At 45.5% G+C, this 23,753-nt stretch overlaps 3 protein-coding genes across 8 annotated transcripts; 1 reads left to right on the top strand and 2 right to left on the bottom strand.

Moving 5' to 3' along the window:
* The first annotated feature begins 181 nt into the window (after positions 1-181).
* On the top strand, positions 182-4,501 carry jmjd8 (jumonji domain containing 8). The gene is made up of 9 exons (XM_069724772.1): positions 182-406; positions 1,153-1,248; positions 1,422-1,470; positions 1,702-1,798; positions 1,886-1,954; positions 3,138-3,257; positions 3,402-3,469; positions 4,072-4,206; positions 4,295-4,501. The coding sequence occupies exons 1-9, from the start codon at positions 318-320 to the stop codon at positions 4,373-4,375; spliced, it is 804 nt and encodes a 267-aa protein (XP_069580873.1). The 5' UTR covers positions 182-317; the 3' UTR covers positions 4,376-4,501.
* Positions 4,502-4,922: 421 nt separating this feature from the next.
* Positions 4,923-9,802, bottom strand: LOC138636649 (E3 ubiquitin-protein ligase CHIP-like). 6 transcript variants are annotated; one of them, XM_069724767.1, is made up of 8 exons: positions 8,644-9,802; positions 8,222-8,440; positions 7,919-8,117; positions 7,592-7,761; positions 7,377-7,499; positions 6,923-6,979; positions 6,727-6,843; positions 4,923-5,627 (listed from the first exon to the last, which is right to left on the bottom strand). In XM_069724767.1, the coding sequence occupies exons 2-8, from the start codon at positions 8,339-8,341 to the stop codon at positions 5,502-5,504; spliced, it is 912 nt and encodes a 303-aa protein (XP_069580868.1). In that variant the 5' UTR covers positions 8,342-8,440; positions 8,644-9,802; the 3' UTR covers positions 4,923-5,501. The 6 variants fall into 6 exon arrangements, with proteins under 6 accessions (XP_069580868.1, XP_069580866.1, XP_069580869.1 ...); XM_069724765.1 differs by having other exon boundaries at positions 9,656-9,802; XM_069724768.1 differs by having other exon boundaries at positions 6,727-6,840; positions 9,656-9,802.
* A 539-nt stretch (positions 9,803-10,341) lies between these two features.
* Positions 10,342-22,709, bottom strand: LOC138636645 (calpain-15-like). Its single transcript, XM_069724760.1, is given in 14 exon segments — positions 10,342-11,254; positions 12,063-12,241; positions 12,634-12,773; positions 13,355-13,575; positions 13,670-13,831; positions 14,339-14,491; positions 14,755-14,880; positions 15,314-15,537; positions 15,972-16,155; positions 16,260-16,468; positions 17,033-17,988; positions 17,991-18,088; positions 21,183-21,370; positions 22,534-22,709. Coding segments are annotated over 13 exon segments (2,991 nt in total). The 5' UTR covers positions 21,344-21,370; positions 22,534-22,709; the 3' UTR covers positions 10,342-11,076.
* Positions 22,710-23,753: the final 1,044 nt, after the last annotated feature.

Below are 23,753 nucleotides of genomic sequence, written 5' to 3'. Positions count from 1 at the left end.
TAAGATTATTTAAAGTAACCAAAGTTGTTATTTTATGACAGCAGCTCCTCTAAACTTTTATCTGAGGTGAAGGAACACTTTCTGAATATTTGTGTACTTGAACTCCGACAGAATAATGCAGCACCTGAACAGAAGCTGCTTAGAGTCCATAGTCCCAGTGTACCGTGAACGCAGCACCGGTAGGATGAAGTGTGGTGTTCCCTGATTGGCTCTCCGGCAGGAAGCGGGTGAGGCAGTTGATGTTCGGTGATTCTGTTGAATATTAAACTAAAACCTATTTTCCGATGAGATAAACTTCGCGGCTGACTCGTTGCTGAATGGAACAAACGGCTGCTCAGTTAGCGGCGATTTGTCTCCTCATCGCCGGCCTGAAGGCCCAGCAGTCGGATGAGGACGGAGGAGGCTGGTGAGTTTAAACCGGTTCAACCCGTTTTAACGTTATTTCACGTGCTACGTTTTCTGTTTACATTTCCCGAACCTCCCCTTTAACTAATTAAACCACCGGCAGAGTTCATGTCTTCTTCAGCAGCAGCGACGGTGACTGAGCCTCACACCAAAGTCCACTTAAAAATCTGCCAATTTAACATCTGTCTCGATAAAGAGCGAGTTTAACTTAAAAAATATCGTTTTAAATTGTTCACTAATGTATTCATTACCTTTTAATACTGACCCGTATTAAATACATTATGATTACAAGTCATAATAACAGGTTGCTAATACTTAATGCTGAAGGCCAAGTTCGGGTTCCCACTAATTTTGTTAAGTGAAATTGTTTCGCAAGGCATTCTGGGATTTCAAGTGTACGCCGACCAGTGGCGCGAAAAAGCCAAGTAAACAAACATTTAAAAAAAAGTTGCTGAAAAACAACAACAAAAAAAACAGGTGGAGAGTAAATTTGATTTTTTTTTTTTTTTAAACCCAAATATGACTATTATATTTTCGATATCAGTAGTGAAGCTAACGTTACACCGCAAATCACCATGGCAACCACCCAAAAAAAAAAAAAAAAAAAAACCGTCCAAACGAACATCCGAAATGTCCCGAAACACGCACCGGCAACTTTACAGCGGCAAATATCTCTTGTGGTAAATATGCAACGCACGTTTTAAGATCCGTCTTATTACAACCGTGCCTGTCCATCTCCGTGTTCAGGTCGCGGCCGTCGGACTTCCGCTTACGGGACGAAGGTCCTTGTAACATCGACGTGCTGCACGGCGCCTCGCTCTCCCACCGGGAGTTCGTCGAAAGGTACGTAAACGTTGCGTGCGTTAGAGGTTTGACTCTCCTTCTTCTTCTTCTTCTTCTTCAGGTGTATTAATAACCTGATTATACTTATAATGTAATAGTGGCATGAAATGAAGAGAAAAAGGTAAATAAATACCAAATCCCGATTATTCGTAACTACCATTTTCCATTTGTAGATATGCGTACAGCCGACCGATCATCATCAGAGGTCTCACCGATAACACGGTACGTATTCAAACACGACCGATATCAACACGGCCGCTGGCAAGATGAAAATACCGACGGGCGGTTGAACAAGAAGCTTCGAACGTTGGGTTTTTATTGTGAAAGCTTTCGTTGAGTTGCCGCCGGTAAGTTGATCGTCGTCCACAGAGAAGACACCGGAAAGCGTCCCGACACTACGAGACGGCAGAGTTACGAGCCGCGACTAAAACGGCGTGTCGGCTTTTGTTTTAGAAATTCCGGCTGCTCTGCTCCAAGTCGAGTTTACTGGAAGAGTACGGCTCTCGCAGAGTGAGGCTGAGCACAGCGAACACCTACTCGTACAAGAAAGGTAGGACCAACCGAACGCCGAGCCTCGCCTCCACCGGGACGTCTTAGTGTCTTATGTCCCTGAGTCCCTGTGATGTCTCTGTTCCAGTGGACGTCCCTTTCCAGGAGTACGTGGACGACTTCCTGAGGCCTCAGTCTGCAGACGCCCTCGGCAGCGGTGAGTTCAACCTGTTTCCAAACAGACGTCGGGACACTTTGAGGGTTTTAAATGACAAAACAACCACCTAACATAACAACAGCCACCCAAAACATCACAACAACCATCTAACATAACAACAACCACCTAACATAACAACAATCACCTAACATAACAACAACCACCTAACATAACAACAACCACCTAACATAACAACAATCACCCAAAACACAACAACAACCATCGAGCATCACAACAACCACCTAACATAACAACAACCACCCAAAACACAACAACAACAACCATCTAACATAACAACAACCACCCAAAACACAACAACAACCATCTAACATAACAACAACCACCTAACATAACAACAATCACCCAAAACACAACAACAACCATCGAGCATCACAACAACCACCTAACATAACAACAACCACCCAAAACACAACAACAACAACCATCTAACATAACAACAATCACCCAAAACATCACAACAACCACCTAACATAACAACAACCACCTAACATAACAACAACCACCCAAAACACAACAACAACATCTAACATAACAACAACCACCCAAAACACAACAACAACCATCTAACATAACAACCACCTAACATAACAACAACCACATAACATAACAACAACCACCCAAAACACAACAACAACAATCATCTAACATCACAACAACCACCCAAAACATCACAACAACCACCTAACATAACAACAACCACCCAAAACACAACAACAACAACCATCTAACATAACAACAACCACCCAAAACATCACAACAACCACCCAACACAACAACAACCACCTAACATAACAACAACCACCCAAAACACAACAACAACCATCTAACATAACAACAACCACCTAACATAACAACAACCACCTAACATAACAACAACCACCCAAAACACAACAACAACCATCTAACATAACAACAACCACCCAAAACGTCATGACAACCACTTAACATAACAACCACGTAAAACTTTCATTGTGGAAACAGTTGAAACCGTGGATCCCTGTAATGGCGGCCATTTTAAAATGATCGTGTAAACTGTTGATTTTCTTTTCTTTTTTTTTTAAAAGATAAAGAAATGGAAAATTTGGAATATAATAATAACTGAACTGACATGAGGTCTGCTGAGCTCGGGTGGATATTTGGACGTGTTTTCCGTCTTCCACAGACACGCTGTATTTCTTCGGCGACAACAACTTCACGGAGTGGCAGAGTCTGTTCGAGCAGTACGAGTCTCCTCCGTACCGCCTGCCGCACACCAGCGGAGCGTTCAGCTTCGGCATCGCAGGTCAGTGTTCGTCCTGCAGACGGTGGTCTTCACGAGCAGTACCACTGAGGGACACTAGGGGCTGGCTCCCAAAAACTCCCCTGAAATACAAAGTCAGTAAATGTTTTCCCTCCTCCTCTTCCTCCTCTTCCTCCTCCTCTTCAGGTCCGGGAACAGGAGTTCCGTTCCACTGGCACGGTCCCGGTTACTCAGAGGTCATCTATGGAAGAAAGGTAAAATAAAAACGAGTGTTGGCCTCTGATTGGTCCCAGAAATCTCAGCGATGTAATCCTAAAGAGAAAAGGCTCGTGGGATTTTCCGGTCCGGGTCCGGGTGGTGGTTCTGTTCACGACAGTCACAAAGTTAGGAAATAAAATGTTCACAGTTGTTTTGATCCGCTCCCGTTTGCCCTGTTAAAGTGACTGCATTACATGTTAATACACTTCCTGTTTCTGTTTCAAATTAAAAGGCCTTTAGCGTTTCTAAAGCCTTTGTTTTGCTTAACAAGGCTTTTATTGTGAAACATTGGCAGGAATATGTTACGTCAAGAACACTTTAAATGATGTTTAAATAGCAGGATTACATTGTTGACTTTCTTGAATTAATGTGATGGAAATATATATATATATATATATATATTGACAACTAGATGTAAACTTGTTACCATAGAAACAAGGTTACACGATCTGAGAAACGAGCCACGTCACAGGGGCTCAAACAAAAAGAGTCAGTGTTGCACCCTTTCACAATAAAGTAACGCCCGAGGAATCTTTTAAATAAACTCTTTTTCAAAATAAAATTACCATCTGTGAATATTTCCCGGTCCATCACCCAGCGGTGGTTCCTCTACCCGCCCGACCAGGAGCCTCACTTCCACCCGAACCGCACCACCCTGTCCTGGGTGACGGAGACCTACCCCTACCTGCCGGAGGAGGAGGCCCCGCTGGAGTGCACCATCCGACCCGGAGAGGTACCGAGACGGTTCACAGAGAGTCCCTGAGAGTAAAGACGAGCGCTCCTGTCGAGTTTTCTAACCGTCTGCGTTATTCCTCCGTCAGGTGCTGTACTTCCCCGACCGCTGGTGGCACGCCACCCTCAACCTGGACACCAGCGTCTTCATCTCCACCTTCCTGGGCTGAGCTTCATCCTCTGGCCGTTTTGATGAATACCTTTTGAAATCAGTTCTTCTTCTGTTGCGGGCTGACGGGAAGTAAAACCGACTCAAAGAAGTTTTCAGGGATCAATGAGCTGCGATGAACTCGTTTTTTTTTTTTTTTTTAAAAAAAAAAAAAAAAAAAAATTATCATGTTTAATTCCACGATTTTAAACGATTCCTTTTTTTTTTTTTTTTTTTGCAGATTGTCACCTTCGATTTATAATAATAATATTTGTAATTAATGATGATGTTAATGTGTATTTAGAGAGCGCAGCAGCAAGAAACTCTGCTGACTTCAGTTCCTACTTAGAGGAACCACAGATCAGGAAAAATGTGTTTGAGGGAAAAGTTGTACTTGAAAATAAAATGTGAACAATAGTCGACATGAGTTACGAAGCTTTTTGTGATCCAGCGAGTTTTATGGAGCCGCCAGAGGCTCGGTTCTGAACCCGGTTTCTGGGTTTCTGGGTTCCAGCTCCTAAGTGGACGAAGCTGAAGCGAATCATGAGACGAGCACAAATCACCGCAGGTCAGATGTGAAAACATAGAAGGTTTTATTGTTCAAACATCAGCAGGTCGCTGAACTCAAAGTCTTCTCACCTGATCAGAGAAATCAATCAAGTTCTTCACAGACGCAGAAAAAAATCTGACGTTTGATCTCAAAGCTGTCACATTTAAACGGAAACACTCAATCAACACATGCTGGAGCAGCGACTGATGTAAAGGCGTCTGATAAATGGGCACATCTGGCTGCAGAACATCTGGAAACCCACAGCCACAAATAAAACCTCCGTCAGAAAAAAAACCCGTCTGAAAACGGGATCAATACGCAAAACTTCACTTTTCTCTTTCTGTTTGCCAGCAAACACGACATTTACATCTATTTACATCTGAAACTCTGGATGTTTCACAGCCTGTGATTGTAGTCAGCAGAGCAGCAGGATTATTACATGAACTCATAATCAATACTTTTGTTGCTTTTAATGGATCAGCTGATCAGTCTGTGACGGACCGCAGCGGACGCGTGTTTGACGGAAGGAACCAGAAACTACATGAGGATCACACGTGACTGAACACACTGACTTGTATTGATCATCGATCGGCCTCCTTCAGTAGTCCTCCACCCATCCGTTCTCCAAAATAAATGTGTCGATCACCTCCTTCATGGCCAGGTTGGGGATCAGCTGGTCCTGGGTCAGCGGGGTGCGCGTCACCGGGTCAAAATGGCCGACTCTCTGCGAGGGAACAACAACATTTTCTGGAAGGTTGTCGATTTGTGGAAACTTGCGATTTAAACTTTGATTCAGTGAAGCACTGAGAGGACCAACAGATTAACGAGCTGTGAGAAGAACCGAACACCTGATGCACTGATGGTTTGATTTTTCTTCCAGTGATTGTTTTGTCTCCACAATGACGGAAAAGAGTAAAATATGTTCGTTATAATTTCACACAGTCCAAGAAAAGGTCTTAAGATGCCCCCCCCCCCAAATATAACAAAATAAAGTAAGATATAAAATAAAAATACATACAAATACGTATATTTCTATTTTAATATTTAGTTTTTATTATTTATTTAAAATGTTAGTTTTGTATTTTCTGATGTTGATTTATTTGTTTTGGTTTATTTTAAGTCATCTCTTTTAGATTATTGTTTACTTTAATTTTAAATTAGTTTATTTTCGATTACATCTTTTAATTTAAAATTATTTACTTTCATCTTTAAATGTTTTTTTATGTCAAGGTGTGTTTCTGTTTTTACATAAAAAATTCAGGAGTTTTTCACTGAAAAGATGTCTAGACGTGTGTTAACATGTATAAACGTGTTAACGTGTGTAAACGTGTATAAACGTGTTAACATGTATAAACGTGTTAACGTGTGTAAACGTGTATAAACGTGTTAACGTGTATAAATGTGTATAAACATGTGTTAACGTGTATAAACGTGTGTTAACATGTATAAACGTGTTAACGTGTATAAATGTGTATAAACATGTGTTAACGTGTATAAACGTGTGTTAACATGTATAAACGTGTTAACATGTATAAATGTGTATAAACATGTGTTAACATGTATAAACGTGTTAACATGTGTAAACGTGTATAAACGTGTTAACGTGTATAAACGTGTTAACATGTATAAATGTGTATAAACATGTGTTAACGTGTATAAACGTGTGTGAACATGTATAAACGTGTTAACGTGTATAAATGTGTATAAACGTGTGTTAACGTGTATAAACGTGTTAACGTGTATAAATGTGTATAAACGTGTGTTAACGTGTATAAACGTGTTAACGTGTACAAACGTGTGTTAACGTGTATAAATATTTGTACCTGCAGATGCTCCTCGACGTCTTTGCGGTCGTAGGTGACTCCGCTCGGCGTGATGCACGGCTCTCTCATCAACTCAAAGCTGATCTTTCCACACAGGAAGTCCGGGATCTCCCGCTTCTGTCAGGCGCACAACGCACACGGTCGGACTTCTGTTGTTAAACCCTCTGGAAGATGATTTCTGGACGAAGACACTCACCTTCCTCTTCTCGTCCACCTGACAGAACAGCTCCTCCATGTCCGACAGATACTTGTCCTGTGGAGAGATTCAGCTTTTTCCATGACAAATAATCAGATATAAAACAGGTTGAAGGTGGAACCCAGAACGTATTAGAACCACCGAAGAAGAACAATCAGAACATATTTCAGTCAGAAAAACTGTTTATGTTAAATATAACTACATTAATTACTGTTTACAGTCTTCACGGTCCCAAATATTTGCCTTTCTGACAACTGCTGAAGTTTACATCTTAAAACCAGTCTTAAAATTAGTCTTAAAACAGGTGTTAAACCTCCAATAATTCAACAATCTGAGGCTGAACCGACGTGGTCGGGTCGAGTCTGACGGTTCAGGTTGGGAATTACAAACCGGAGTATTCAGAGGGTTTACAAAATGTGAAATTAAATCTGTAAGAAAAAGAGCTCAAACATACGAGAAAAGCTTCCTCCACGGGCTGGTGACGGAAACCTACGTGTTTCGTGTGGATCTCGTTGAGGCCGTGTTGAATTCTGCCGTCGTCCGACTCGTCGTCCCGTTTCTGTCGGCAGCCGTCCAGCTCTCTGAGGATCAGACCACAACGGACACGCTTTCAGGATACCGGAAGAAGCCGGGGAGGAGGAGCTAAAAGTCTCCCGACAGAACGTCCACCTGCCTCTTTTTTTCGGCGCCGATGAGCCCGGTGAGGTAGGCGTGCAGCTCGCTCTCCTGGCTGATCCGCCGCTCCTCCATGTTGTTCCAGCGCTTCTTCTTGGCGATCCGCAGAGCGCCGGGGATGTCGTCGCCGAAGTTCAGACGCTGCTCTTTGGCCAGATTATACGCTGGAATAAAAGCACTTGAAAGTTTTCTCCAACTGTTTTGTAGATTTTATTTGACTCTTTTTTTTATTTGTTTAAATCCGATTTTGACTCACTGTCGCCCCCTAACGCACAAAGGCGGTATTACAAGGACGGGAGCGTCACCTCGAGCCCTTCGTACCTCTCTGCAGGTTCCCGATGGCCTCGTCGTAGCTCTCCATCTCCAGGTGACACTGGCCCATGAAGAAGTGCGCTTTGACCGACTGGCCGTCGAGCTCCAGAGCGCGTCGGCAGTCCGTCAGCGCTCGCTCGTACTGCTGCAGCTTCACGTAGCACAGAGCTCGGTTGGTGTAGAAGGCGGCGACGGAGGGACTGTGGCTCTGCGGGAAGGAGAGACACAAACACCCGTCACAGATTTTAACTCCCGATGGCGGTTGCGTCCTCCCCCCCCCCCCCCCCCCGCCACCCCTTCCGGCTTCCTTACGATGGCTTTGCCGTAGCAGGCGGCGGCCTCCAGGTACTTGCGGTTGAGGAAGAGCCGGTTGCCCTGCTCCTTCAGCTCCTGCGCCGACACCGAGGCGCTCTTCTCCGGGCTCTCCGACATCTTGTCCACCGCGAGGCTCGCTGCACCGCCGCCGGCAGCCGCCTCCGCGCTTTGCTTCCCAATCCTGACGCTTTCCGATCCGGACGGCGGGATAGAAAACTGCTCATGAAAAAAAAAAAAAGAGAACAAAGAACCAAAAACAGATCCAGAATCAAGAACTCCTCTTTCAGCAAGCTGCTATGAGGCGTTCAAGAACCGATATGTGGGGTCGAGAAGATAAAAAAAAAACAGCACTTTTGACAGATTTGTACTCTGACAGATGTTTGATGTGAAGATGTCATTGTTGTTTTTAGGATACTGACCTTTTCACCTGATAAAGAGGCACCGACAGCTCATCTTATCTAAGAAACCGCAATCTTTCATTCCCATAAAAACTCAAATGCCGAGCAAATTAAACATTTATAATTTTATAAAACAAAACAAGAACTCATCAATTGGTCTTTTTACCTCCAACTGTGCATGGAAATCAGCTGCACTCGTGTCTTTTACAAAACTAAGACTTTTACATACAAAACATAAGAAACACATTGCTAGAAAAGGAAATACGCAGCAGTAACTATAAGAGTTAAAACAGTTAATCAATACACTGATAAATCAATTTTATAGCAACTGTTTAGATACTAATGCAAGATTTGTTTGTTTGTTTCTGTTCCGTGAGAAAAACAAAAAGGTCTGCGAGCTCAGAAAAACACTTGTTTTTATCTTTCACTTCATTTTCCAGCTGATCCCAAAAAAGAGGGTTAATAAATAGTTTTAATGAGCTTTAAAAAGTAGAAGAAATTCATCAAATCATCTAATTTGGTTTTGAGTGGACAGGAAGGATGTGAAAAACTGTAATCTGAAGAGTACTTAAAGTAAACAGGACAATATTTACCTTTGAATAATTACACCTTTAGCACAGTGGAAGAATAAAGCTGCATTAAATGGAAATACTCACGTAAAGTACAACTAATTTTAATTTATGTTTACATCATATGCGTGTTAACACAAAAAAAAGCCTGTATGAACCCACAACAGGCCCTGACGTCATCCTCACCTGTTCACCTGTGTCACATCTGAGAGCATGACCACTGACTGGGAATCAGTGCTAACGTGTAGCTGCCGTTAGCCTGCCTGCATCTCTGCTGTTTCCTGTCTTTAACTGTGACTGCTGCGGATTTTAAAGCAGCTTTTTTTTTAAATTTATTTATTTATTTTTTAAACATCAGACTGTCCGCCATTATGAAGCTAATAAACACAGAGCAGCCAGAGCTAACTATCGCGACACGCGTAACGTCAGGCTAACATCTTATTTTCAGAGATATATTTACATACCTGCAGCTGCTGTTTTGATAACCAGCTGGGTTGGTGTTTTTATTTCTCAATAATACTAAACACTAATTAGCGGTTTTAATGTAACACCGAGGCTAACTAACGCCAACCAGCTCCAAGTTGTGTTGATGTAATGCAGCCCAACAGATGTTTTGGTTCTGATAAATGACGTCATTACGTCACCTGGAGGCACGTGAGTTTTTTTTTTTTTTTTTCCCCGTTGTGAGGCAGGAATTTTAACTCTCCAGAACTTGCCTGAAAAATCTTCCCGTTCAAAGATTTATTCACTAGTTATGTAATAACTGGTTGTTTTCAGGACATAAAAATGATGCATAGCAAAAACCAAACTCTTAATAGCTAATTCGGCGTAGCTATTTTTTAAAATTGCAAAGAAATATAGGTTGAAAAATGAAGCTGAAGTTATAGCTCGCTCGCTTACAGCCACGTAGTGGACATTTTAATGCTACAGAACTTGCCTGAGAATCATCACGTTTTAAGATTTCTTTAGCATCGAAGCAATTAATTAAAAGATGTCGGGACGTCCAATGAGTACATCGCTTAGAGAACCCGTTCATAGTTAATTCGGCGGGATTAATTTCACAAAATGTAAAGAATTGTAGGCTACAACACGGTGTTAATGGAGCAGACCAACTCACCGTAGCCTCGTAGCGACACACAGGATTCACCAATGAAAATTTGTAATTTTATTTTCAAATATTCATTTTCTTCACATTTTTCCTGAATGTAGTATATACCATATATACATATTAACTTTATTATAAAGTAGCCACAGAATGAACACAAAATACAGTCATAGTTCACCCTGAATTCTAAAAAATGTAAATCTAACACAATAAAAACAAACTGCATACAGTTCTAATAAAACAGATAAGCAGAAGAAGACGAGCTCGATATTTTCCAATTGAAGCATCATAACAAGTTTCAAACATTTGCATAGTTTTTAATATCAATACGTTTTTTTGGACTCCAGAGAATAAAACTTTTTTTTTTTTTTTTAAATATGTTCTTTAAAAAAAAAAAACACAACGAGAATCCAGCATAATTTAAAGTTCATAAAGTGCTAATGCCTTCACACAGCAGGTCTCCACTGTACCTCTAAACTAAAACACTTTATTTAAATAGCTACGTGTGTTGAGACTGCACATGGCTGAGTAATATTAAGGAGAATAAACACCAGTGTGAGTGTGTTTTATTCCCGTCAATATTCACCACATCTACTCATCTATCACCAGTGCAAATAAGACCGTTTGGACCTGAAAACCACCCTGTGACGAGAACTATAAAGTGCATTGTGTGTTTTATTACATGTTTGTGTTTGTGGAGGGACGGGCAGCTTCTGCTTCATCTCTTGGTCTCGGGTCCTCTCCCTCCCAGCTCCTCGGACCGGTTCTGGACTCTCCGGGTCAGAGAGGTCGAGGCTGGTGCAGACCTGCGGTCTCCGGGCTCAGAGCCGGACTGTGCGTTGCCTTCGAGGGACTCCAGTTCCCCAGAGAGGCCTGGACAGCCTTGCGGTGAGCCAGTCTGTGAGTGATGGAGAACCCGGCGTTCCCCTCCAGCTGAGACAGAACCACCAGCACCTGCCTGAGAGGGAAAACCAAGTCCTGGTTCAACACCGTCTCCTAGAAGTTACATGAATAAATAAACTGTTTCCTTATTTAAGTAGGTGTCGCCATCTTAAAATTTTGGAGCAGGAAGTGACCATATTTGGACAGGCTGGGGGAGGAGCCAGCAGTGGATCCGGCTGATCTGATTGGAAACCTTGACGATACTACGTCCCGCCCATCGATAGCTGTAACCTGACTGCACCGCAGGCCTGTCAATCAAACAGACACGCCCCCCCAAAAACAGGTCTTTTTGAATCTTCTTTTCTAATGAATGAGGGATTATTTTCAGATGGACCTCCAGAAAACTAATAAGAAGGAGTGACTTTAGATAACAACACCGAGATAACTGATGGAGACATTTTATTCACTTTGTATTTGATGAGAGAAGTTGAATGGGAGTCTATGGAGCCGGAGGCTTTTTGGAGCCGACCTCTAGTGGCACTCGGTGGTATTGCAGCTTAAGACACTTCTGCATCAGCCTCATTTTTCAGACCCGGAAGTTCCGTCCAATTTATATACATCTGTGCTTCTCTCAAAAAAAAAATTGTATTGTGTCTATGCTGTTCTTTTCTCTCGCTGCTCACTCCAAGCAGTCGAGGCAGATGTCCTCCACCTCTGACTCTCGTTCTGTTGGAGGCATTTCTTCCTGTTAAAAGGGGACTTTTTTTCCTTCTAGCTGTTGCTCATGTTGAATTGTTGCGTTCCTGTCTGTGATGTTCTGAAACTCTGTTGTAGAAACTTTACCGTGATAAGTGCCTGTAAACGAAGTGTGTTGCGTGTTCAACCTGTGCAGAGGAGGGATGCTGTCGACGGTTTTCAGGCTGTTGCGCGTCGACACCACGTTGAAGCTGTCGCTGCAGTCGCAGGACACGTGCAGGTGATGTCGCGGGTGCCTGTTCTCCACCATGACGATAAGCCCCGCCCAGCCGTGGGTCAGGTAGTAGCAGGTCATCCCCTCCCGACCCTGACACACGCACACGCACATACACACACACACACACACACACTAAAATACTCTAAAATTTTCATTATTTAAATTGAAAATACTTCAAGATTTTCTTTTATATTAGTCTTTATATCAAGGAAAAATAATAAATCGTTTTATGAAAGTGTTATGTTTTTACATGTATCTCACCAAATGATGCTGTCAGTAGAGATTCATTTTTATAATTGTGTACAATCCGGCAATATCTGAACCATGTTTGTGGGACCCTGTATGACTTAGAAATGTGAATGAATAATGTGCTCCGTGTCTCCAGTTTTATTCAGTTGAACGTCACAGTAAAGAGTCTTCTAAGCCCGCGTGGAGTCGTTCTATTTTACGAGCCGCTGAGCTGACCGTGAACGCAGCACTACCTCGTGTCGCTCGCCTTTGGTTTCTGCCAGCTGGATGACGGCGTCGGCGATGGTGGTGTTGGAGGCGGTGACCTGCTCCACCATCACCAGTCTGGAGCTGTAGACCGCCAGCATGAAGCCCGGCGCGTCAGCGCCGCTCGCTGGAGAGACACGGCAGACGATCGTCGACATTTTGTTTTTACAATATTCACATTTTAAAATACGTACAGAATCGCTCGGATGAGAATTCTTACAGCTGCAGTTCTTTCTGTTTGAGTTGAAAAGATTAAAAATAAACACAACACTGGCTTCGATCATCTTTTAGGTAGAAATGTTCCAGTACAGCTGATGTTTCATTCATTCGTGTGGTGTTTGTTTGAGTTTAAGACCAATATTCTTTTTTTTTTTTGCTCCACTTTTGGTCTCCATCACCTCCCGAGGAGAAAAAATTGGTCTCTCTAGCTGCCAAATGCTCGGCTGCCTTCACCAGTTCATCTCTAACTGTCGGCCAGCTGTTTGCAGCTGAGCATGTCGTGTACAGAAGCTTTTTACAGATGTTTCTGCCTCACAGAGCGACTTCAAGAGACGCTTACGAGAACCAGAAGAGTGACGCTGTAACCCGAGAGCTAAACAACCACCTGAAACTTCGTCTAAAGATCCAAAAAGCTGCCGAAAAAAAGTTATAAAATCACCATCATGCCGTCGCACAGCTTGTTGTTGTTGTTGTCGTTGTTGTTGTTACCTGCGTCGTCGGAGGCGGAGCTGTGCCAGTGGTTGAAGGCGCAGCAGAGCACGGCGTACTCGCCGGGCTCCAGCATGACGTCGCAGCCCACGAACCTCCTCACCGAGCGCCGGCTGTGCGCCAGCAGCCGGCCCAGCGTCAGAGTACCGGCGCTGTCGTAGGCGACCCGGAACACCAGCACGCACAGATCCAGCAGGTGGCTCTCCGCCGTGTCCCAGCGCCTGAAGAAACACGACGAGACGAGTTCAACGACCTTCGACGTCGGGCGCAAAACGCAAACGGTCCTGCCCGGGCGCGTCTGCGGGCGCCTCCCACCTGCTGCCCTGCTGGAACAGAGCCAGCTCCAGCACCGTCCGCTCCAGCACCGTGATGGACGCCACCGTCACCGGGACGTCGGATCGTCGGGGGAAAACGCCCGGGACGCGGACTTCCTGCCAGTCGGAGTGGATCTTGCAGATGTCCGCCGAGTCGAAGTACCTGCAGGGTCGCACGCACGCACGCGTAGGTGTTTTCATTCATTTCACAAGTATTCACGAATTAATATTTAGTTTTTTGGGTTGTTTTCTCACTGAAACTGATCAGAAAAGTACCAGTTTATCCAGTTAAGATAGATTTGAATAGAAGTGAGGAAGAAGTCAGGAGTTCAGATTTTTTTTCTTTTAAGTAAATTGTTATTAAATGATTTCCAGTGAAGTCCAGAAATTATTCCAAAAAAAAAATTCTTCTTTATTTCATTTTCACAGAGATAAAACTGAGTTTAAAATTAGACTCCAGATAGAAATAAAAATTCCTTTTTAATATTGAAATTGAACTAATTGCTAATTGTGTTGACTGGAAATGGAAAACAAGCTCCCAAACATTAAGCATTGAAGCCAGCCCCTAGTGGTCCTCGATGGTTTTACACTCTAAAAGGTCCTTCTGCTCTGCTTTCATTTTTCAGACCCGGAGACTGTGAACAGTTTTATACGGAGTCTGTGAATCTACCTGATGAAATCCCAGAAGTCCATCCAGAAGAGGCCGTCCTCAGCCCGCTGGGCGCACAGCACCCTCTTCAGGTGAGGAGGCCACTTCGGCCAGTTGTCGGCCCATGCTCCGTTCCAGGAGAACCGACCCCACGGGTTCCTCAGCTGCAGCAACCTGAGACAGATCCCATTATATACATCATATACATTTACATACAACATTGTGTAAAACTTTACAGGGATTTCAAGTTTTTTTTAATCTAAATCTGAATACTTCTGCCTCTACACATCGTCACAGCTTGAGTGTTGGCTGACCGTTTTTTTTTCTAGTTGTCATTTGTTCCCTGAGTTTGTCCTTCAGGCTACTGGGAGGAGGCGCCGCCTTCCAGACTAAAAACCAGGGGTCATCGGGTTTCTCGGTGCAGATCAAATCCTCACCTGTGGCCGTCGACATCCCGCACGTCGAGGACCGAGTACGCGTGACGGGGTCGTAACCCCAGAGAGTCGTACGCCGTGTCGTCCACCTTCATGTTCCCGCCTCCGCAGGACGCCCCCATCAGGAACCTGCGCGAACGCGACGATGGGATCGTTACGACACTGAGCTGGAAACAAACGGCTGCTCAGAAATGAGCTAAATAACACAAATACTATATTCTACACTGCAGTTCGGCTGAATGCTGCAACTTTTCAAAATAAAAGACCTCCAGTTTAACACGGGTCCAGCTGTATTCTAGGTTTAGACCTAAAACTGTGTTTCTTTCAGGAGGGGCGGGGGGTCCCTATCGAAGGGAAACACTGGATTTTATTCGTTAAATCCGATATTAGAACGATTTATTTGAGTTGTTTTTACTGCAGTTGGCATTCGAGGAACATCTGTGTAATTGTAGATGTAAAAGCAGCTGATTCAGCGGCTTTGGGTGAAGCTCAGCTACGTGAATACATGCCACTAAACACGAGTGGCTCTCTCCTGAGTTAAAAAGGTCGGTCGTCTTCTCACCCGGCCTCTTTGGAGCTCAGCATGCGGGCCCAGATCAGGTCCGTGTCGATGGGCTCCTCCTTGGGGTTGGTGGCGCTGACCTGCAGGGCCAGCGACTCGCAGGGGGCCCCGGTCAGCGTGGACAGGCCCTCGATGGCGCGGCCCGCCTGCAGAGCGAAGTAGGAGCCGTGGAGCTTCGCCAGGGCTTTCTCGATGAGAGCCACCCAGAGCTGCTTCCTCTGAGCCTGCAGAGGAGAGCGGTTTATAAAGAGGTCGTCATCTCCTGCAGCTCAGCTTCAGCACCACATCGCATCAGCAGGACGGACATCTGGTGAGGGAGGACATATTGTCCAACCTCAACTCTGTTCTGATTTTTAATTCCTCTGGAGACCACAACCGGAATCTCATCTGCAGCGTAATCAGGCTGGAGGCTGAGAGGCTGCAGCTGACGCTCACAACTCCTCCTGGGGGGAAGGGGGTGCGGGAGAGGGGAAGGGGGGGGGGGGAGAATTCAAATGTAAAAAGGAGAAAGAAAAAGGAAAAAAACACGACATGAAGAGACGGAGAAGGCGTTCAGGAGGAAACTGGAGATGTGGTGAAGCGTGGGTTTGATCTGAAACTTCTATTGGACCCGACGCAGTGTTGCGATGATGACGCTCCTTCCTGCTGCACGTCTCACCTGAGAGAAGAGCAGGTGTCCGTTGTCGTCGCACGGCAGCATGTCGTCCACCAGCACCGTCGTCCACGAGCCGTCCTTGCAGAGACGCACCTGGTAGGCTCCCTCAGCGCACAGCGAGCGCGTCACCATCACCTTCTCCACCAGCTCGGGGCGTTCGGCCAGAACCGCCAAAGCACTCAGGAACCTGTCGAGCAGGAGACGGACAGAGATTATTTATCTCATCATGAAAGTCCTGAAAAATTAAACGCACCGTTTTTAAAAAAAAAAAATTTAACTCTCCCGGCTCACCAGCAGTTACCCAGAAGCCCCTGCAGGATGTCAGACGGACGCAGCGTGCGGAACACCGACCACTTCACGCCACCGTCTCTGAAGTTGGCGCAGCTGATCTCGTGGGGGCGGATCCACTTGCTGACCCGGTGCTGGACGCTGTCGTCCAGCGGGAAGCCGACGGACTTCGGACCGGGAGGGAAACTGTCGTCCACGAACGTCACGGCGTTCTGAAATGAGCGAAGAGCATAGAAATTAACTGTACAGAAATTAATGATGATGTGTGCTTTTATTTTGAAACCCCAGGGGGGTCCGTCTACGCGCCTTGCTCCGAACGGATTAAAGAAAAATATTTAATTATAAATGAGTCTGACTGAAAAATGTTGGTGAAATAAAGTTCCAGAAGTTTTTTTTTTTTTTTTATCCCTGAGTTCCCCCCAGGCAGCTCAGTGTTATTAGCTTGTTGGTGGAGGTTTTTATGGCTCGTTTGCATCCTGAGAGGAAACCTGCAGGCAAGACTCGGGGCTGAATGATCCTCCAGAGAAACTCAAAGTGAATTCAGATAAACTCATTTCTGAGAGGAAGAAGGTTCTAATTTGGACTTTACGGCTGGTTTATAGGTTAATCTGTGAAAAGTGAGACTCTGAGTCATCCCGGATACGAACCTCGAAAAGTATAAAAGCAAGCTGAACATCAGTCTCAAACCAAGCCCCAAACCAGTCTAAAACCAAGTCTAAAACCAGTCTAAAACCAGTCTAAAACCAGTCTAAAACCAGTCTAAAAGCCAGTCGAACCTCTCTGCAGAAGCTGACGATGTTCTCCCACAGCTCTTTGGCCTCTCCTTCGTCGCTCTGCCGCAGCTCCTCCACCAGCATGCTCTCCTTCCTCCCCGGGGACGGCGTCGGTTTCAGCTGCGTGGCGTGCTGCTGAGGCGTGTGGCAGGCCAGGCAGTGTTTGGCTTTGACCTGGTTGATGAGGGTGCAGGCCGGACAGGACCACTCCTCCGTCCTGTCGGCCGCTCCGGGAGGAAACGACCCGTCAGCGGGGGACAGCGGGGACAGCTCCTCCTTCAGGGTGCTGAGCCTCCGGCCTGCCAGCAGCTCCGGCTGGGTGGAGAGGTGTGAGACGGCGAGCGTCGAAGGACTCGAGCTGTGCGCCTGGCTGAGGCCAACATCCGGAGGGGGAACCTCTCTGCGGCTGCAGGGAACCGGATTATTGTGACCCGATGCCGGCACACTGAGCACAGAGTTCGTGTTCGGATGCGAAGCCTCCGCCGGTAAACAGTCTCCTCGGGCGGATATGGAGAGGGACAGCGCCCCCGCTGGCGGCTCGGGCTGCTGCGCCCCGGGGTCATCGCAGACCTCGGGGATGAGCAGGGCCTCGGCCGGGATCTGGGGCAGCGACAGTTTGCGCGGTCCGCCACAAGCGGAGCAGGACATGGAGGTGGGGGTGTTCTGCAGCGTGCACCTCGAGCAGTCCCACGAAAGGCTGCTTTTATCTGCGTCTCCGGGCTGCTTCCTGCTCGGCAGCTCGGTCGACGACGCCCTCAGGGGCCCCGAGCAGCTGCTGGAGCGCTGAGGCCGGGGCTGGACGGAGTCCTGGAGCGGGTCCAGAGTCCCCGTGTAGCCGCACAGTGTGCAGGCCAGGCTGTCGGGGGAGTTGGCCAGCGTGCAGCGAGGACAGGACCAGCGAGCGTCCTCCCTGCTGGTCCCGGGCCACATCCACCGGGTGTCGGGTTTTCGCCGGGGGCCTCACAGATGGAGCAGCGGGGGGCGCCGGCTGCGTTGAGGAACGTACAGCAGCCACAGGCCCACTGGCTCCTCTGCATGGGCATCGAACCGGAAGAGAAGCTGCAGGGGGAAAAAACAGAAAATGAGTTCAGAGTCATATTAATTATATTACTCTGAAGTTTTATCCAACACCAACACTTGCACACGTCTGGGTGGTTGCTGAAAGAGTCGTGAAACATACAACCAAAACTGTATAACTGCGCAAACGTTTAATGTCTGCTTAAATTTCATCATCAGAGCGCTTTCCTCCAATAGAATATTATATTCTTAGATTATTCTATTTCTCATAACTCCAGTGTCGGCCTACTGTGCAAAGGTTTGAGGCCATTTTTCTCCCTTAAATTCTTCCTGCAGGAGGAAAACGAGGCAAAAAGAACCAACTTCATCCACAAGAAGAACCAGGAGTCCTGCAGTAGATCGTCTGATATCTGTATCATAGAGTAAAAGTCTAAAACTAAGTCTAAAACCAACCCCCAAACCAGTCTAAAACTAAGTCTAAAACCAACCCCCAAACCAGTCTAAAACTAAGTCTAAAACAAGTCTAAAACCAAGTCTAAAACTAAGTCTAAAACCAACCCCCAAACCAGGTCTAAAACCAGACTAAAACCAAGTCTAAAACTACAAAACTAGTCAAAAAACAGGGTGACCAGATTTCCGGTGGTATGAGCACTAAAAGTCTAAAAACCAGTTTGAAATCTTTCCAGCAAAGTCCTGATGTCACCATGAGAGTGATTTCTTATCCTATAACGACCTTATTTATTGACTACCCTCCCTTCGATCTATGAACATGAGCTAGTTTGTCTGATTTCTGATCATTATTTTGAAATCTGCATTTAAATAATCCTCCTTCAGTGTGACAAGAATGACGTTCAGGAATGGTTCAGGTCCGGTTTGAAGTATTTTCTGTGAGACAGAAATAGTGACTCAATAACCTCCACAGAAATCAGATACATGACAAATATCAGAGGAGTCTTAATCTGAACTCTGGTTTCACAGAGCGGTAAATTCCCTAGAGACGAGGAGGAGGATGAGGAGGAGGAGGAGGAGGAGAAGGAAGAAGAAGCCTCCGAAAATGAGGGAAATCCAAATATAAACGGGCGAATAACATTTTCCTGCACTCTGCGGCGGCTGCAGGGTAGAATATTAAAATGCATGAATATGGAAATGACACGAGGAGCAGCAGCAGCACAGCAACAACAGAAACGACGTCTTCCTCGTGAACCTGTGAGGTGAGTTCACACGCTGCGACGCTGAGTGAAGAACTGATGCGTCAAACATTCGCGTCGCACTCAGAGGTTCAAGACCGTGAAGCAGATTATCTTAAAACCGGCGGAGGAAACGTTGGAGCGCAGGATTCAGAGGGACGTCTGTGGGAAGGCCGTCCCACGACCCCAAAACTAAAGTCTGTGTGATAAAATATTTTACTGACGACTTATCAGCTTGTAAACACACAAGCCTCATGAGAAAAAACCCGTCTGCACTTTTACAGCTTTCAAAATGTGCCGAATAAAAGCATCAAAGTTGTTATTGCATAATTTAAACAAAATAGTTTTCTAAATTTTTCTCAGGGATATCGTCAGGTTTTATTTTTCCAGCTGAAATCTATTTATTTACTTCTTTTTATTTCGTTTTATTAAAGGCACATTTTATTTGTCCTATTTTATCTAATTTTAGTGGAGATTGTTTTAGTGAAGATTTTCTGATGTAAAAAAAACCTCAGCAAATAAATTTTTATTTTCATTACTATTATTATTATTATCTATAAAACCCGCCTTGCAATATGCAGGACTGTTGCCTTTATTCAGTTGTGATGTTTTTTTTTTAATACCTTCTCGCTTTAATAAGAAGTTGACGTATTCAGAGTCGTTGTACATATTTATGTCGTCACTCGGCTGCTACGCGATGGTGTAAACATGCAAACTAAGAGTTTTTACAGTAACATGATGTCATTATGAACCTCTGGAACATCTGGAAACGGCAACAACAAAAACGTCCGAAATGTGGAGAATTTCCTGGCCGAATCCCACGACTCCTCTTCTTTTCTCTTGTTCCTTGTGTCTCCAGATGTCGTCTTTCTTCTTCTCTTTTTTTTAACGAGTCATTAAGAGCCACTCTGATGTGCGCGCATCAAGCGCGGCGCGAAGCGGCCTGCGGGTCTGAAGTCCCGCCGGAAAGCTCGGGTGTTCTCTTCCGGACCGGTTGAACCATCAGGGATTTCCCCCGGCAGCGTTACGTTTCCTGTCGGCGAGTAACTCGACTCCGGGCTGAGTCTGATGAAGGTTGAGATGACTTACACCGGGCCGAATATACCCAGCATATCAGACAGAGACGCAGTAATAATTAACAAGGGAGGCTGTGGTTTAGTTTATATCGACCGATTCATTAAAAATTCATGTCAGAAATCCAAGATGTCCACAAATCCAACTTTCTGGACATTCAGTCGTCATATCAACGTGGAAAAAAAAAAAATCTTCGTCGTCACTCGTATTCACATGGACGACAAACGGAGAAACAAAACATCTGTCCTGGCAGATGTTTTTATACACTGACTTGTTCAGGGTTAATTTAAGGTTCCTGTTTGAAATGAAAGGGTCCAAAAACTGCAGTTCCACAAAATGGCCACTAGAGGCCGGCTTCAGCCACCCAACTGCGACTTCACCCATAGGCTAACTGCTGTTTTGAGATTGTCATTTTGTCAGGCGCCATCTTGTTTTTTTGGGGGGGAGCCAGATGTGACCATATTTGGACAAACTGTAGAGGAGCCAGAGGCGAATCTAACTGAGAACCCGAGGACATTATGCCCCGCCCACCTCTACCGGAAACCTGGCCGCACCAATCAAACCAACTAAAAACAGTTTTGGTCTCTGTATCTGCAGAATTAATGGGACTCGTTTTAAACTGGTAGTTCTGGTTTGGGATTGTTTTAAACTGGTTTTGGACTAACTTTTTGGACCTGGTAAGGACTAACTTTTTGACTTTGTTTTGGACAAACTTTGAACTCGCTATGAGCTCAGAAAATGATTCCGGCCATAACCCAAGAGTTCATACACTGATTGTGATATAAATGTTACACGAATGTCTAACAGGATAAAAACAATGTTTTACATTCAAAAGGTCAAAGGTCACTTATGCGGCGACGCGTGGATGAACGTACCTGCGCTCTCGGTGCCGGCCCGGTCGGGGGAGCTGCCGGGGGATGAAGGTGCTCTGGCTGCTCCTCAGACAGCCCATGACGGGGGAGGGGGGCAGCGCCGCACCCCGGGGAGCAGCGTCGCCGTCGGCCTCCTCCACCAGGGAGGAGGAGGAAGTTCCCATGGTGCTGCCGGCTCAGGTGGAGGGGCCCTGAGAGACGGTGGGGGGGGGGGGGTGTGTGTGTGTGAATCACTGCTCATGTTTATCCTCCCGTGTTGTTTTGGTTTCATATTTTAATTGTTTTTAAGTGGATCTGATGTGTTTTCATTCTGTCCGAGAGCGGCTCGGGACGCTGCAGACCATAAATCCTGCACATCTGTCCATCGCTGCACGTTTACAGACCAGAACTACGGAGGCCCCGAGAGACCAAAACACTGTTAGAAATAAAATATTTGCACAACCGAACGCAGAAACGGAGCGAACAGCACACGGCAAATGTTTCTGGAGGGACGACATGCTTGTTGTTGCCACGGTGACTCGTGATTGTTACCGAAGTGGACTATCCCCGCGTTTTGTTTGTTTTAACATCCAATGCAGTCGTCTTTCTGATATAAATACTGCACAGATGACGTAACGCTTTACCTCGTGTACATATATGTGCATCTTTACAGCCAGCTGGGAGTTTTATGTGACCGGACTGATCTGTATGAAACATGATCGATCACTGTGAACACGTCACATCCCAAACGGTTCCTGCAGTTTTATGTTCTCTTAGAAATTTTTTTTATGTTGGTTAAAATCAGTCAAATTTAAGTAATATGCAGGAGAATAATTCCCTAGTAGACCCTTTTTATATCCTTTCTTTTACAAGTCTGAGGAGGAAGGAAGTAATCATGTGACCTTTCACCTTTCACCTTACATGACATTGATCAGTTTCAATCAAAAGCTGTGTTTCTCTGTAGAAGCAGACAGCAGCCCTCCTGCAGGGTCTCGGTCCCAGCTCAGGTTAGTGAGATTAACCGGGTTAGTTTAACGCAGGTCTCAGTCGGACCTCCTGGTCCTGGTCCCAGCTCAGGTTAGTGAGATTAACCGGGTTAGTTTAACTCAGGACTCAGTCGGACCTCCTGGTTCTGGTCTCCGCTGCCTTCATCGCCCTCCCTGCTCCTCTCCAGTTGTGTCCTTGAACAAGGACTTTAAATGTGTGAGATAACGTGCGGAGCTGCAGCGACCGCGGCGCACATGTTCTCTGTTCTCTACCAACATCCACTGTTTCTATCCCTGTAAAATAACATTAACATGTAAAATCATCCGTCTCCAGGAGCCTCCGACTCCTCTCTGACTGAGAACCGTAATGATAATCATCCAGATGTTACCTGTTAAAATCCTCTGAGTGAATACAGATGTGTGCAGGAGAAGCCTCACTGCAGATGCTCCCCTGCTGATGCTGAAGTTCACGCAGACTTCAGGTAACCTGGTGCACCTGCAGTGCAGCTGGTGGCTGCCTGGCAGACTGCAGCGGGAGGAGGGACATGGAGGCGGAAGCGGCGCGGAGCGGAGCGGCACTCACCCGGCGGCGCTGGGGACGGCTGCTGCGGCGCGGAGACGGACGATCCCACCGGCGGTCCGACGGCTCCATACAGCCGCTTTCATCCAGACACACCGATGTTGCACCGTCACCGCGGCTCTCCTCACGGCGACTCCATCAAGCTGCGGCGAGGAGGGACGACTTCCTGTCAGGAAATTCAAAATAAAATCACTTTGAGTTGGTTCAGCTTTCATAATGTCGAAAGAAAAAACTAAAACCTGGAGCTACTCATAATGTTCACTCTGACTAACTGCCACCAAACTCTCCTAAATCAACGTGAATATGTGTAAAACAGTACACACGGCTTTCTGCTTCTCTTTTATTTTGAAGGTAACTTCCTCCCCACTTCGCTCTTATTGTGGCAGTCTTCCTTCATGCTCGTGGACACTTTTTTTTTTTTTTTTTTTTCTGTGCAGGGACATTTTCGGTACAAGACACCGGGCAGCCGTGAACCGGGACGTACCGACTAGTATCCGGTCGGGATGAACGTCCGTCTTACCCCGGTAGGATGCCAGGGGGTGACTTCTACCACTCACCAGACTCCATAGAGAATCTGTCTGAAATAACGTCTGCCTCATGAACACGGACACACATTTGACTTTAAGTTTGTTTTCACGAGTCGTTGCTGCCTCCTGCCTCATTCGGCGCAAAACGGAATGCAGCAGAATGGATTGAATTTCAGGAAAATATACATTTAAGAGTTTTATAGGTCTTTAAATAATTCATTAAGCATTAGACATAAAACATGAAATATGACCGATGTTCCCGCTGACTTTTTTTTGCTACATAAAACAACTGTCTGTGTCTTTCTGCATTTATTAAAGTACTAAACCATTCCTCGTCTTGATATATTTATTAGTGTAATTATTGCTATTATCTGTTGTTATTGTGACATGTGAAGAACTCTGTATAGGCAAAAAAAAAAAGAAGAAAGGGAATACGGAAAACACAATAATATTCTTTCTTGTTTTGTTATCAAAGGTGCTGAATACAAAAAGTTGTATTTCT

Source organism: Brachyistius frenatus, unplaced genomic scaffold (genome assembly GCF_029030835.1).
Source record: "Brachyistius frenatus isolate BFR_SWC_R1_liver_20210118 unplaced genomic scaffold, ASM2903083v1 Contig_394, whole genome shotgun sequence".
NCBI classification, from domain to species: domain Eukaryota; kingdom Metazoa; phylum Chordata; class Actinopteri; family Embiotocidae; genus Brachyistius; species Brachyistius frenatus.
This window is presented reverse-complemented; position numbering and strand designations above follow the sequence as displayed.

Bases quoted from the DNA above. Each gene is read 5' to 3' on its own strand.
- LOC138636649 (XM_069724766.1), bottom strand. From the start codon at position 8,341: ATGTCGGAGAGCCCGGAGAAGAGCGCCTCGGTGTCGGCGCAGGAGCTG. The intron at 8,118-8,221 runs GTAAGGAAGCCG...TCCTTCCCGCAG, and splicing joins CCTGCTACGGCAAAGCCATC to AGCCACAGTCCCTCCGTCGC. The intron at 6,844-6,922 runs GTGAGTGTCTTC...TGCGCCTGACAG, and splicing joins AGGTGGACGAGAAGAGGAAG to AAGCGGGAGATCCCGGACTT.
- jmjd8 (XM_069724772.1), top strand. From the start codon at position 318: ATGGAACAAACGGCTGCTCAGTTAGCGGCGATTTGTCTCCTCATCGCC. The intron at 1,799-1,885 runs GTAGGACCAACC...TCTCTGTTCCAG, and splicing joins CACCTACTCGTACAAGAAAG to TGGACGTCCCTTTCCAGGAG. The intron at 1,955-3,137 runs GTGAGTTCAACC...CGTCTTCCACAG, and splicing joins TGCAGACGCCCTCGGCAGCG to ACACGCTGTATTTCTTCGGC.